Source organism: Ictalurus punctatus, chromosome 20 (genome assembly GCF_001660625.3).
Source record: "Ictalurus punctatus breed USDA103 chromosome 20, Coco_2.0, whole genome shotgun sequence".
Lineage (NCBI taxonomy): Eukaryota > Metazoa > Chordata > Actinopteri > Siluriformes > Ictaluridae > Ictalurus > Ictalurus punctatus.
The window spans coordinates 21,779,348-21,795,131 of record NC_030435.2 but is presented as its reverse complement, the minus strand read 5'-3'; the positions used below and the strand labels follow the sequence as shown (position 1 = coordinate 21,795,131).

The 15,784-nt window shown below is 40.0% G+C and overlaps 1 protein-coding gene across 1 annotated transcript in view; it reads right to left on the bottom strand.

Annotated features, from left to right (window-relative positions):
• The window catches only part of egfra (epidermal growth factor receptor a (erythroblastic leukemia viral (v-erb-b) oncogene homolog, avian)), a 61,435-nt gene that overhangs the window by 23,454 nt on the left and 22,197 nt on the right, over nt 1-15,784 (bottom strand). The window contains exons 2-7 of the mRNA XM_017495707.3: nt 6,647-6,798; nt 5,130-5,319; nt 4,292-4,426; nt 4,125-4,193; nt 3,095-3,213; nt 2,008-2,149 (exon numbers count right to left, since the gene is read on the bottom strand). Coding sequence (XP_017351196.1) covers nt 2,008-2,149; nt 3,095-3,213; nt 4,125-4,193; nt 4,292-4,426; nt 5,130-5,319; nt 6,647-6,798 — 807 coding nt within the window. The remainder of the gene's footprint in view (nt 1-2,007; nt 2,150-3,094; nt 3,214-4,124; nt 4,194-4,291; nt 4,427-5,129; nt 5,320-6,646; nt 6,799-15,784) is intronic.

The window sequence follows — 15,784 nt, the reverse complement described above, 5'->3', positions numbered from 1 at the left end:
GCAGGATTATTGACTATATATGAATATGCAAATTCAAAACACGCCCATATCATCCCACCATGGTAAGACACATAGCCGGCTAATAAACCGGCTCAAACGAGTGTGATTTCAGTATCCGAGTCTTGTTTCGCACATTTCATATTCTCAAGTGTTTATTCAATAATCACCAAAGCTATCATTATACATATAAGAGCTTTATCGAATTTCATACGCTTGGTGTCAGGTTGAAATAACTGGTTCTTCTGGTTCTTTCAGTCTATTTGACGCAATTCACTTCCTACATTTTGGCTTTGGTTTAATTTTCCTCTCCACTTTTGTTTCCTTACACTTGTTAACCCCTTAAAATCCTGGTGTATAATTTACTCGGTCCTTCGTATGAAAATATAATTTAGCAACTGCTACGGATTATTCAGTAACCAATGGAGGGCCTTTTACGAATGCTATAAATATAAATGGATCTTCAGTGACGCTAATATAGAAAGTGTGTAGGTACAAGAATGTAGAATGTGAGGACCTGCCAATGGTTCATGGGAGTCGAAGGGGTTAAACCTGGTTGTCTAGTGTTACTTGTGTTGTTGACACTGTGGTAGACATGACAATGCATTTGCAAGAGAATGGATATACCTAAAGCCATGGCGTGAGTCAGGCAAAGACAATTGAGTGAAACCGGAAGAAACACAAAACAAGGTTTTGTTTGCTTGTAAATTCATTAAAGTGGAATTTAGATGTAATGATAATGGGTGCCTGAGTTGAGCAATTGCCTAAGGTTGCGTTTTTCTTGTCAAGGGAATGGTGAGATTGAATTCTGAGGATGCTTTGCATGTCTGGGAGTCTGAGAGAGAATAATGGTGATTCTTTCAGACCTGTTGTTTAGGGTGGTGATAGCTAATCATGCCATGGGAGAAAATTGGGTAAAAAAAAAACAACTTGCATGACTGAGTTTATCATAAACACTATTGCTAGGAATGTTGGGTTTCAGGCGGTGTCTGGTTTTGCGGTCCTTGTCTTGGGTTCGCACGGCATGTTTTAGGGTCTCATTTGACATTTCAGCTCTGATTAAACCTCTAGCTAAAAGCATGCCTGCTCAAAAAGTCACTACAAAGAAGTCTTTGGTCATGGCACCAAAACAAACACTTTATGTATTTATAAAATAGAGTCAAATGAACTGGTCTTTGGGAACAATAGTGATCAGTGATTGGTCTTTGGGAATGATGGGGATCAGTGATTGGTCTTTGGGAATGATGGGGATCAGTGATTGGTCTTTGGGAACAATGGTGATCAGTGATTGGTCTTTGGTAATGATGGGGATCAGTGATTGGTCTTTGGGAATGATGGGGATCAGTGATTGGTCTTTGGGAACAATAGTGATCAGTGATTGGTCTTTGGTAATGATGGGGATCAGTGATTGGTCTTTGGGAATGATGGGGATCAGTGATTGGTCTTTGGAAACAATGGTGATCAGTGATTGGTCTTTGGGAATGATGGGGATCAGTGATTGGTCTTTGGGAACAATAGTGATCAGTGATTGGTCTTTGGGAACAATAGTGATCAGTGATTGGTCTTTGGGAATGATGGGGCTCAGTGATTGGTCTTTGGGAATGATGGGGATCAGTGATTGGTCTTTGGGAATAATGCTGATCAGTGGTTGGTCTTTGGGAATAATGGGAATCAGTGATTGGTCATTGCAACCCATTGTGTTCAGTGATTAGTCATTGGGGAATAATGTGGATCAGTGATTGATCTTTTGGAATAATGGGGATCAGTGGTTGGTCTTTGGGAATGATGGTGACCAGTGATTGATCTTTGGGAATGATGGGGATCAGTGATTGGTCTTTGGGAACGATGTGAATCAGTGATTGGAACAATGGTGATCAGTTATCAGTGTTGCTAGGGTGCTAAGAGGGTTCTAAGAAGTCACTAAATCTCGCAACAATCTAGCAACACATTTCCCACTGACAATCTTCAAATCCTAACAGAATCCATCTGACTGAATGAACTGAATCTTACATGGACACTGCTTCACGCACATCGCCCCGAATGTGTACTTCCCGTCCGGGTTGGGGGCCACATTGTGTGTGTTGGGGTTGTAGCGCATGAGAGGAGGGCATGCATCTTTGCATGTATCATCATCCTGGAAGTCCCTGCAGGCCTGCCCCACACACACACACACACACACACACACACACACACACACATATACACGGTCAGTTCTGATAACCAAGCATTTCCTCACTGCCCCAGAGATTACGCTTCCTCCAGCTGTGCTCAGAGCCGGAGGCACTGCGATGCTGAGCGATGTTTAATCACAAAACCACTACGTTCAGCCACAGTGTACACACAACAGTAAAGACATCTCAGTAGAGTGATACAAGATACAAGAAGCTTTTAAGAAACTGTGTCAAAATAAGTGTTGGAGAATAGTCAGTAATAGATTACATTATCAGCTCTACGCTGAATATACTTTAGCATGTGGTCATGTTATAAATTGTTATCTGTTGACGCATGCAGACTGCAGTGTTAGTGTGACACACAGCCAACCATCTGCAAAACATTATATGTTCAGGTGCAAAATAAATGACTTTCTTTTAAAAATAGAACTGTAAAAGTTTCTGGTTACGGCAACGTCTGTTCATTTGCATATCAACCATGATAGTTTGGAGCCATTGATGCTAATTAGTGACATCACTAACTGAACTCATGTAACACTACTTAAATGTAACACTTCTTGTTGGTTTTTTTTTTTTTTTGGAAAAAAGAATGTTAACTTAGCATTGTGTTATGAAATAACAATAACGACTGTTATCAAATACTCTCATCAAAATCAGCCATTCAAAAATCCACCTGTTTACAATAAACGCGCTAACAATCAAATAACCGAACGTATTTTAATGACAGAAGATAAAAGACAACATGGAATTCTGTCTTGGTCTGACAGGGTTAAGATAGGGTTGTGCCTCCTCCTCTAACTTTCAAAGGTCAGTCCAACCAATAAACCTCACAGGCAGTAGTGATATAAACACCACCGGATGAGCAACATAAATCTTTGCATTTTCAAGCACGCAGACAGTGAAGTGTTTTTTGAGTGCTTCCTCACCAGGCAGTCTGTAGGCCTCGGGCCGGTGCAGCCGGACGCACAGTGCTCGTTGCAGCAGTCGCTGGGTTTGGGGCCTTTACACCTTCCGGAGCACTGCTCAGCACATACCAGCTTTGTGACTGACACAAAATCAAGTACTTGTAATTAGAATAAGATCCATTTCAAAGCTGTATAATTACTTAATATTAGGTTACATTTATAGATTGCTTGATTGCATTTAGTAAAGCACTGATTTGTCGTTTACAGATTGAGTACTCAGAAATGTTCCAAAGTTTAACAAACTGATAGTTTTGTCTTTACATTATGTCACACTTTGACCACTCCATTCTCTTTAGAAACGTATTAGGCCTATAACCAGTTCGCCATAATCACCATTAAGTATATAACTGTGGGGTCCAAAGAGTGCATCCAGCGGCCAGTTCTTCGCAAGTTACACAGAGCACCTAAGGGTCCGTAGATTCAAGTTTTGTGTCTGTAGCTCAATGTTCACCCTGTAAAATACCTGCTGAAATCTGATTGGCTGGTTGCGGCTATGTTTTCGAGTCATCCTTCGAAATCCACTTATAGATCATAGTACAATAATACAGTACACCAAACTTCAAGTCAATCGTAATTACGCTTCCTGAGAAACTCCCACACAGAGGTCAGAAACTCAAACCTTGCCTATTCAAATGCGTGCAAGAATTCCCAAGTTACAGACATTTGGGTAAATGAAGATACTGGGGAAAATATCAAAACAAGTTTTCTTTCATAAAGTGGTGCTTGGAGCCCTCAAAATTCGAACAGAAAAAGAGGTTTCGTTCTTGGACCCCTGACAATACAATTCATAGCATCATTATCAGCGTGGGAGTCACTAGATCCTGCAGCGATTTTACGGGTGAATCAGAAAAAAATGACTACATTTTGCAGTAATTTAGGCAACTCAGCACTTCTCGTAAAAGTTTTTTCCATTCAACCTAGCATTTATGAGCTGTAAAACCGGAAACGCTTAATCCCTTCATTTGAAATCCCCTGAATATTTACTACTTACAAGTCTGGCAGTTTTCAGGGCCAGGAGCCCAACACGAGCCATTGTAACAGCTTCGGTCACACTTTTTACCTGTAAAAGAGAGAATAAAGCAAGACGCATCTTTATATTAAAAGAAACAATGGATACAACATGCAGAATTTTGCAAAAAATATAGAGGGTCCGCTTACAGAGTTTTTTCGAACTGCTCTGATAATCGACTTCAATTGGATCGCTCTTCCGGTTCACGATGTCGGCCCACTGGATGGTCTCCACGTTACATAAGTAATAGTTGAAGTTAAATTTCACGCCACCGCGGTGTATTTCTTGAGAAGAACAATTTGCACGTTAGAAGGAATCCCAAATGCACCAGAGCAATGTAACCTGCATATCGATGGGCCGAGTTTAAAATCGGACAGGACGCGAACAGATACGATCTGAATCGACTACATAGAGCTACCCAACCAAATTTTTTCGATCAGCAGTACTTTACAGCTGTGGGGACTTGATTTGGAGAATATTTCATCTGTCAAGTTTTTAAAGAATGCTTTAATATGACGTTCCAAAGTTTAAGCTGTGGAAATATTGCTAATATCACCATTTTGTTCTATCATTTTTTTTGCTGTATAACTGGCACTGTTTATTACAGTAGTTCTTTTTAGGAAATCATTTCTGAATGGTTAGTCTGTCTCTAACTCTTATTGAATGTGCTCAAAAAATTCTGTTCGCTAGGTATTGGCTTTTGAAAGACTGTAAAATGCATAACTGAGAATAAAAAGTTTAGCTGTTTATTCTCAAACGTTAATATTACAGTTTTTGTCCAAAGCGATACAAGTTTTTTTTGTTTGTTTTTTTACTAGTGTCTGTACTGTACAAAGTCGTAGTGTAAAAAAGAAAAAGAAAAAAAGAACTAACTAGCTAACTAAAACTAACATGGACATTGCAGTTAATGAAAATAATGTACAGATATTCAATCTCTAAATCTTCTATCTTTTATTAATTCGTTACTGGTATACGATCACGACGTACCGGTGAGGCTGTTGAGGAACAGCTTCTTTACACCTGAATTGACTGTGCTTTCATTCAAATTTGACAGAACTGCCAGAGCAAATGTATTATCAAACAGCGAGTGGCCTCGGATGATGCGCAGGTTGTTCAGTGGGATTTCTGGCGCCGTGTTCCGAGCTATGAGAACGTAGCCTCCAACTTCTTCAATGGTCTAAAGAAAAACAAAGAAACGTTTGTTCTAATTTCATAACACAGCAAAAAAATGCTGACATCTATAGTCCATGTATCAACTCAATCTGAGACTGGTGTATGTAGAAAACAAAGTTTCCTTTTCACTTTCTGTCTTGGCCACGCCCTACATTAATACTTAGTGCAGTCTCGGGTGTTCTGTAGTTAGACCAGTGTGATTTCATTTTTGTAATTTATTACTTTATTGTTCTTCGACATGGAAAAGCAAACACAAGATACCGTTCAAGTGCTTAAAGTCACAAGCACACTGAAATATGAAGACCATAAGGCTATAAACTAAGTAATGGCTGAGACTAACTATTTAGCTAGCACATTTAGCTAGTGACAAATAACAACAAGACAAAACTCTCAGGAATATCTACATTTTCCTCAGATGTGTTGGTAAATTACTAAGAAAACACTCTCTTTGGCTAAAATTACAATGTCAGTACAGTTAGCATTAACTGCTATCTATGGTTTCTGCCATATTAAGAAAAACATCAACATTGTGTCACAACTTGACCTCAGGCCTATCAGAAAATTTCCTCCTCCCAAGCATGGGTCATTTATGTGGAATCTTCTCTCTCTATCTAAGGGGTGTGTAATCAGATATCCTGGTAGGAGTGTTAGCTAAACATTAGCAAGTCAGCTTGCTGGCTGGTGTTAGGATAACTAGAGAAACATTTTCAGGTGTATAAAAGTTGTATAACATGGGACATGCATAAATTAATAAGAAGACTCACTGAGAAGCAGTTTATGTCCAACTTATTAAAAAAAAAAAAAAGAAAGAAAAGAAAGTCAAGAGTTAGCTAGTTATCTAGCTGATGTTTGTGAATGTCATTCTGGCTGTCCGCCTAGTATTGGTTGTAAATAGATGATGGGAATAATAAAATAATATACTGTAACTTGCAGTAATTTGACTTTGATTTTGGTTCAAGCAGTAATCTCTGGGGTCCAAGCATTCTTTGCAAATAGCATCCCAAGTAGCCAGCAAATTTATGTCATTTGTCAAGAGGCCATAAAGAGAACATGGTAGCTCAGTGCTAACCCTGTGAAATGCCTGATGAAACCGCCAGCAGCCAGCATTTATTTTATCTTCTAAATAACCTGGTCATCATTACAGCATAGAACTGCCTTTTAAGTGTCACATGCAATAATGTGTCACGACATATAAAATCAGCGCTATCAGAAAATGTCCTCCTCCAAAGTCGGAAGGGTGGATTACGTGGAATTGTCTTGTGAACACTGTGTGTGTATATTAGACGAGAGCAGATTATTTGTATAACCAGTGAAAAGACAGCTCATTGTACCTTGAGAAAGGACAGATCGTGCTTGTCCGTGGTGTGTGTGATTTCCAGGTTCTCCAGGATCACGGTGCAGTTGCTGTACATCTGCACCATGCTCTGGAAGTGCACGTCTACAGTGTTCAGAAGATTCAGTCTGCTGGACCCGCCCTGACACACTAAGGAGACAAAAAAATAATCATAATCATAATCCTTCTAAGGTTAAAGTAATTACATAACTAATAAAAAGCACTCCAAGTCAGGAATGTTACACAACGTTCAATGAAATGCGGTGGAAATCTGAAATGTTATAGCACGCCGTGGTTTCCTTGTTAACTTCATGTTTTCACCTTCTCGTGCCAAAAGCCTGCCAAGTTCTTACCCCAGTGTTTGGAGCTGCATTTGTTTGCTTCTTGCACGTATCAGTGATATACATCCCGATATTTTAATTATAATTAATTACGAGCCTTGTCATCTTGTTAGTTTTTATGGCTGGCTTTATCGTCATTTTTTAAATCATTATTATTGTACATTTTCCACCATAAATTGGGATCTTCAAGCCATCGAATAACACACGAGTCTCAAATTGTTACGCCATTTTGTTTTCGAACGAATCACACAACAAACAAGAAATTGTAACCCAGGTTTTATGTTAAGAATAGAACACTCGGGGGCGTGCTTTTACAGAAAATAAATAAATAAATAACAGACAACCCAACGACAAGGGAAATTACTATTAGTGCCAGAACGTTAATTCTTTTCCTGTAACGGCACACCCTGAAGTGTTTTATTCCTCTTACACCGTAGTCATTCGACAACTATTACGTTTTTGCTTAAACATAATGTCGCTACTAGATTAGCTACTTCCTAACTGACTAATTAGCAAGTTATACAAGCCTGACATTAACAAATGACCTCTAGCTATGTGTTCCATATAACCCATTACATACTTGTAGGAAATACGATTTTATCTCTCACCACTACAACCACCATAGCTTAGCTATAACGCAGTTGATTGTGTAACACTGAATTTTTCATCTCTTCCACAATTCAGGAACTCTGAACTCTTCCTTCTTTACTGGGAATCACAAAAGTCCCGTTTGGTTCACGGATACCGAGCCAGTGGGTGTATCTTTTACCAGAACTGCATGCCAGTGGAAAGCTTTAACCACATGCCAAGAGAAATAGCGCGTGTTCAGAGATTCTGTCTGCTTGGTGGACGTTCTCTTTCTCACACACGTTCGTACTTCGTGCACAGAAACTCCCTTTCTCTGACCGTAAGCAGAACAGAATCTTGAGCTTGCACAGTACACACTGTTTGTTTTTTTAAAACACCTGACTGAATATACTGGAATGTGATTTCAAATCATCCGTTCTTGCAAAAGGTCCACTATCTGTTTGTAAGCAGAACAGATGCCTTCAGAGATCCTATCAAGAGTGGAGAAGTAGAATTGGCTCATCTTGTAATTTACCAGAAGTTTATGGTTGGAAATTGAAAGACACGAACGCAGTTACAAAGACAAGTCATTTGGAAAAATCTGTCATATAAACAATGGTCGAGGAAGAAAAAAGAAAAAAGTAGGAAAATTCTTATTCATCTTTAAGCTTGCTAAAATAGTGCGGGATTGAAGTTAATTATTTTCCAAGAACAGCATATCGCATATTGTTTTACTTGCCTTATACCACAACACAGGTTCCTGTCGTATATTACGTAGTATATTATAACGATAACAGTATAATTCCTGTAATCACTTATGCTACAGCAGCTATAAACAGTCATTTCCTCTCCAGCCTTTTGCTATAAAGTGCTCTGTAAAGGTATGACGGCAAAGTGAAAATGTTAAAATCCTCCAAATCTACGCCTTATTTGACATTCAGCATAAAATAGCAAATAATTCGATTCCAAAAAGGTTCTTAATCTCCTCGCTTCCAGCACTTGCACAACTCCTACAATGCCGATATCTTGACTATAAAGACTGTAATGCAAACAGAATCGTCTCAGAACTATCTTTTCTTTTAATCCTGTATTACGTTAGGCTTATTTGAACTTAAGTTTGTGTTTGAATAAGACTGGACTTCACTCAGCCGCAGAGCTGAATATAATACACGTCTGTAAAACAGTCTATATAAAGTAGCACGACACCAGGAGGATGTGCACCAAACGGAGCTTTTGGGATGGTTAGCAGGTTACATGAAACTATCATATGAACTACATTAAATGCAGTATAACACTGTAGAGGCGAATATCCTAATCTTCATCTTTAAAAAGTCAATTCGGTGATGTTTATAGACCTGGCTATCTTTTATAATGCTAGAGTTTAGCTACAACACTAATCTGGTCTAACACTGCGTGAATAGCTTATTTTAGCTAATATTTTAACTACTAGTCCCATCCATACTGGTAGCAACAATTTCTTTCTTCCATTTGCTACTTTTCTACCTACGTAACTAGCCGTTTATGTTTAGCTACTCCAATAACGACCTGTATCATGCTATCATACTAGCCAGCTAGCTATATTCATTACAATGTCCTTTATATGTAGCCATTAGCTAGCTTAGCATTTATGTTCGACTAGCATGTGTTAACTGCTGTGTTCTTGGTGTTCTTAACACTAGCTAGCTTACTAGCAGAAGCTACTGAGCTTTAGAGAACCCATCACTGCTATTTGATGGTTCTTTAATTACATTGCTTCATCATACTACATCATTGCGCATTACACACAGCGTTAGCAGTGTTAGCTCAGTGGTTAAAGTTAGCAAGCAAATGGTTGAGTTCAAATCCTAGGCTTGTCTGGGAGCCATTTTTTAATCAAGACTATGGAAAACACTGTTCTTAGATTTAATTCTGTCTCAGTGCTGTAGATTCTCATAAAATCGCTGATGCTTGAGCTCAGCAGAAAATGTAACCTGAAAATAACCTGTTGCATAAAGTGTTCCTTTACCATGTTTGCTGTTGCTAGTGAGGCAAACAGACTTTAAAAAAAAAAAAAAAAAAAATAAAAAAGCAGAGATTTTTCCCGCAAGACACTGACTGGTTAGGCTGCATTCCTCGACATGTCAGTTCTTGAAAACACATCTAGAAGCTGCTTATTAGCCACTGAGATGGCAAGCTTTGCCTCACTGCAGAGCTCATCATTTACGTCAAGATGTTCATCTGTGGTTTTAAAAATCATCATTTGCTGCAGCATGCGCACTGTGTTTGGATATACATGGTTGTCGTCTCGTCGAGTGTTCGTAAGAATGAAACTTGTCCGGTTTAAGCACGGAGTGGGATAACAAAACGGGTTGCCTCGGGTATTTTATTTATTTTTTTTGTTCTGTTATTGTACTCAGTCGTCCATGTACGATGTAGCAAGAATGGGGATTTGCTATTGTCTCCTTCTCTAAACACACACAGACACAAAACCAGCCGAGTAAAAAAAGAACGCAGGTACACGGAACAAAAAAAGTTCACCTCTCCCTTATATGATCCTCATAACACACTCCTCTCTCGTATGCTAAAGTAACCCAAACAAGCCAGGCCCAAGCCAGGCCCAAGCCAGGCCCAAGCCAGGCCCAAGCCAGGCCCAAGCCAGGCCCAAGCCAGGCCCAAGCCAGGCCCAAGCCAGGCCCAAGCCAGGCCCAAGCCAGGCCCAAGCCAGGCCCAAGCCAGGCCCAAGCCAGGCCCAAGCCAGGCCCAAGCCAGGCCCAAGCCTGTTCTTTAGAGTAAGATTTAATTATTCGATGATAAGATGATCATTTCCTTGGCTCTGATGACGCAACGTATAACACGCAGCTATAAATCGAAAAAGTTGACGTGAATAATCCGACGGTCTAGTGTAAACCGGACAGAGCTGCGACAAGTAAGGAATAAAACACTTACGGGGCATGAAGTTACGGGAATATTACTAGCTTCACTATTACTACCTTGAGGTTGACTATTTTAATATATCTGCACCTCACAAAGTGTTTTATTCCTCGTATACCACATCATCACATTTTTAAATTCATATATTCTGACACTGGAGACTCCTTCCAAAAATGCCAAATAAAACAGCTAACTTCACCATATCATCAACTGCACACATTTTCTTAATATAAACCTGTGATTTGCCTGACCGATCCGAATCGAGAATTCAACAGCGTTGCGGTTCACCTGTCTGTATCATTGTGAAACTCATTTAACGCTATTAAAACCCTAGGAATCTCCTAAAAAGTACTGTAACAGAAAAAGCATCCGGAACCTAAAACATTAGTAAAGGATACAGTATAACGAGATAATCATCCCATGCAGGCGGTTGAAGCGTTTATTTCATTCACTTAATGCTCACTAGAGAAGTTGCGTAAGCTTTTCTGACCTATATCCTGCTTCCACAGCAGCGTTAGGGTGGATCTACCTGAGATTAGAACAATCTTGTACAGCCAGGAAGATGACGCTAAAGGTAAGATGAGCCTCAGTGCGATAGCGACGCACTGCATTACTTTCACCGTTACAATGCACGCCGTGTGTTTTACAGCTAGCGATCCGTACATCTCCCACGCACAAGACGAGATAGATTCCTAAACAGTGCTTTTATTGCTTTGTTATCTAAGAAAGTTGATAAAGAGCTGCTCATTTCCTGCTTGCATGAAGGGTGCTCTCTTAGAGCACATGGTTTCGCTCCCAGCTTGTGACCTTGTCATGAATACAGACAATCCCTATAATAATACTCTGGACTTAACTAGCACATTTCAGCCAGGAGGTAATGATAGAGGAATGGTGTCGGTGAATGGTGTTTGGCTTAGCGGGGCCAATGCAGTGAAATCAAAGTGAATATTCAAGTTCAATGGTAATGAACTGTGTCAAATAATAACAAGTGGGCAAGCGAAATGACTCATGTGGCTGGACCAGTGCCAGTTCTAAGTACCAAGAGTGTGTTGTTATTTCCTTATGTAGCCTGTGATGATGTCAGTATGGCCAGAGGTTCCTCATATTACCTGTACATGCCATCATAAAAACTTAGCCCACTGCATCACTTCCTGTATGTGCTGTAACACTTTTGGCTGGAGGACAAGGCGTTGCAGGTAAGGAGTGGCCAGCAGAAACAGGCAGAACGCAGGCCAACTACAATGCGTGCAAGTCGTAACTGTTTATGTCATGTATACAAAAAAATCTTTACACTGCCTGTGTTAAGTGTTGACATGTATTGGAAAGAATGAGTAAGGCTGTTAGTCACTTCCTCTGGCAAAAGCTGCTTTTTTTTTTTTCATTTGAATAATTATCAAGCGTTTGCCTTTGAAGAGGACACATAAAGCAGCTTGTTTTAGACACAGTGCTTTTTATTGATTTTGCACACCCAATTGCACTTTGATATCGGTCAGTATTATAGATATTTCTAAATCGAATTGTGTTGGAAGCCACCTTTTAACAGCAGTGATTGCACGCTGATGGTTTAAAGGGGTTCCTCAAGGCTCTGATCTGGGCCCTTTATACTTGAAGAAAAAAACGTTTAAAGACATTGAAAACAACAGATACAAGAGGCAGAATCCAATCCAAGCATATAGCATGAGCAATAAAGGAATAAGTGCTTTAACCCTGAATGGTCCAACAGTGACATTTTTTTTTGTTGTTGTTCTGGAATTCAAACAACCTTTTGTTCACTAATGCGGAAACTTAACCACCAAAGTACCACTGTTACCCCTAAGTGTTAAAGTGTGATACGGATGTCCCTTGAGCAGAGTGGGTTAATGGCCTTGCTCAAGATCCCAACATTGGCAGCTTGGTGGTGTTGGGGTTTGAACTCCTGACCTTCTGGTCAGTAACCCAGAGCCTTAATCATTGAGCCTCCACCGGCCTCCCTCATATCACCAGTACCCAAGAGTACTGTGATTATTGGTGATAAATTTATTTGAATTAAATATAAGTGGACAAATGTGGGCATTTCCAAGGAAATTACCATTGAGTAAATGATCATTAAATTATAAAATCACAACCTTTCTTTATCACCTATTAGCAATTTATGAAAATACAAGTAAGCCACCTGATGCCATTCCTTGTTCCAATATGTGGTCAGATGACTCAACAGGGCTATGTACACAGGGATTTTCAAAAGATCTATCTGGAACTGGGTGTGAGCTGATTTCTGTTCCTTACAGCTCTATCTTTTCACTGTGAGGTAAACACACTGGTTTAAGCATGATTGCAAGATTAATTTACTGCTGAGAAGAATGGTACAAAACAACACGCATTGTTTGGAGCTTTATCAACAATTAGGAGATTTAATTGTAAGCTGACATTGTTCCTCATAGGATCATTACCTGCAATGACATTAGCCATTAGCGTTGATTAAACAAATTAGAGAAACGCATATCCATGCTTAAAAGGAAGAAACAATGCTAATCGGTTTTCCTGGGTAATTACAGTGCACAAACCTAATATCACTCTTTGGTTAAAATGAATATCAAAACAATCATTCAGTCAACCATAAAAGCAAAACTCTAATGTTTCTGCCAGGCAATGTTTATATCCTTGAAGCCTCCGCATTGGATGAACAGAAGAGCTTACTATTTCCCTTTCCAGACCCACGGTTTTGAAAGGAGGCCCAAATCTCAGAGGTCCACTCTCAACTTTAGTGAGGAAAATAAAAGCATTTCCTCCAGTCTTCCTGTGCACTTCCATCTCCAACTAGGACTTAATTGTTATATGTTCCGGGGGCGGGGAAGACCCGTTCCTCTACATACAACCTAAACAAAGACAGTTTCAAAATACAATAAATAAATCCACATCTGGAAAGGGATGGACGCTACGCATTTGATCTGCTAAACCTGTTACTGTGAATTGCACATGAGAACGGTTCCTTCCGTGAGTAGGAACTGAACCAAAAGCAGTTGGGACAAGGTCTGAGGGTGTGCCAAATGAAGTGGGGGGTTAGAAAGAGGGCTGAAGGATGTTACACCCCCCCCCACCACCACCCTCCCCCCCCATCCTTTTTGAAAAACTGGCTCTTCTAGCTTTCAGGAAGTTCCCTATAAGGGGGAAAGCAAAACTCTTTGCTAGAATTGCAGATGCTGGTGGCCTCCTGGGAGGATGGAAGAGGCTCAGGGTCTGATCAGTGGAGGAAGGCATGCGTGTGAGTCAACCCAGATGCTGAGCGTCTACTGTAGAATAAAGTGTTTAATTTCATTCAAGAAATGTTAAATACATCAATGGTTAAAGCTACCTGAAAAATAATACAGCATGAACCCCTATTTTTGGCCTCTTTAAGGGTGCTTTTTGGCTAGATATATGAACACTGGTCTCAACTTAACGAGATTCTATAGATGTTATGCACGGTCATGAAAGAACCGAATTTTAGGTGACCTTAACCAGGCCATTCAGGCACATTTGACAAAATGTCTGTAAATGGTAAGGATATGTGGTTCGTATCAAACAATTAGATATAATAGACAATAGACATAATAAAGCATTCGTCTTAAAAACACTTAAACTTAATCAAGCCCACACTCACGACAGGCTACACAAGGGTTTAAAAAAAAAAAAAAAAAAAAAAAAAAAAACACTTTTCCAAAGCGTGCTGTTTTGCTCAAGCTAATACGCTAGCAAACTAGCATTAGCTCAAGAAACATAGCAATAGCTTTTGGTCAAGAGCAAGCAGGATCTAGAAAGTTCCCAAAATCTTTAAGGTCTGGAGTCCCTGTAAGTTACAGTGTTGACAGCCAACAAGTGATGAATCAAAAAGTTTTGAAATTGTGTTAAATCCTGCAAGTAAACGTACCAAATTCCAGCACTGACCCCACACATATCTACACTTCTGCGCCAGTATCACCATTTTTGTCAGTCAATCGAATGAGATGAAAACAAGCAACAACACACACATATTGTGTAGCACTCCACCCCTAGTAATTAGCCCAAAAGGGTGTGGACGCTCTTACCACAAACGCATAGCAGAGCAAACCATTTTACAAAAAAAACACAAAAAAAGGAGAAATATTACATTCACAGGCCTACATTTTTGTCCAGCACAGTTTGATCTAGAAATTCAGTAATTCAGGCTGTTTTATTCTGTATGTCAATGGACTCCTAACACTCCCGGACCTGGGACAGCTTCCCTGCTTGTCCTTAACCATCATCACAATCACTTTAATGCAAAAAAAAAAAAAAAAAAAAAAGAGAGAGAGAAGACTAAATCTTTTTTCTCTGGCCTGGGTCTTTCCACAAATAAGGACCAAAATCAAGGCGAATGTTTATGCGTCTTGGAAACGGCCTCCCTAACAAGCCAGCGTACATCTCCAGTTACACTTTGCTAAAGTTTAGCTGTGTTTATCCTTAGGCCCAGGGCTGGAATGCTGTTGAAGAAAAAAAAAAAGGCTCTTTAGAGCATGTAGAGGTAGCATTCGCCAAATATGTACATGCTAACCTTTTGCGCGGTTCAAAAGAACCATTTCTTCTCCACGTTGTACTTACGCGCCGTCTGTGGGACGTCTCGGGGCGACGTCTGATTACAGAACAGGAGAACATCAATCCTAAAACATCTGTGGTGCTAACAAAAAGTGCATTCAAGCCTTTTGGATCCATTACCTCTTGAATTGCTAATGTGATCATTGGTGTCTGCAAAAGCTTTAGAGCCTATTCATGACGTCGAGAGAATTACGGACCGTCAGCGGCGGATTCGTAGTAGTAAATGACCTCTTTATGTGTCATTAACTAAGAGATGGTGTAGCTGTGCGTTTCGTTAAACGAGGCTTTGTGAAACTCAAAGCCAGAGAAAGCAGCCTTGTCGTGCGGTTTATATGAAAAAGAGAGACGCCCTGTTTCTCATGGTCATGGTAAACACTTGACTGGCTAATAAGCTCATGACAGTGTGCATTATTACTATTATTGCTTTTGAATTGCGTTTGTAAGGAGACATGGGGTTCCAATCCCAACTCCAAATGGCACATGAAACTGTGCATTATGATGTCCATGGTACAGTAAAGTCATCGTTCGGTGCCAGAAGACTGCTCACTTCTGTAATTTTCCTAACAGCCAGTGGAGTCAGATGGTAGTTAAAGCACACAGAAGAGCAAGAGTGAAAAGGTCACGATGTCACGAGTGAAGAAAAACGGTTTCCGCTACGCAACTGTAGTACAAACTCTGAAAGCGGATTATCTCCTGTGAGAAACGTTCTATCAACTGACAAGCGTGAGGTAAAGCCGACCCCCACTGAT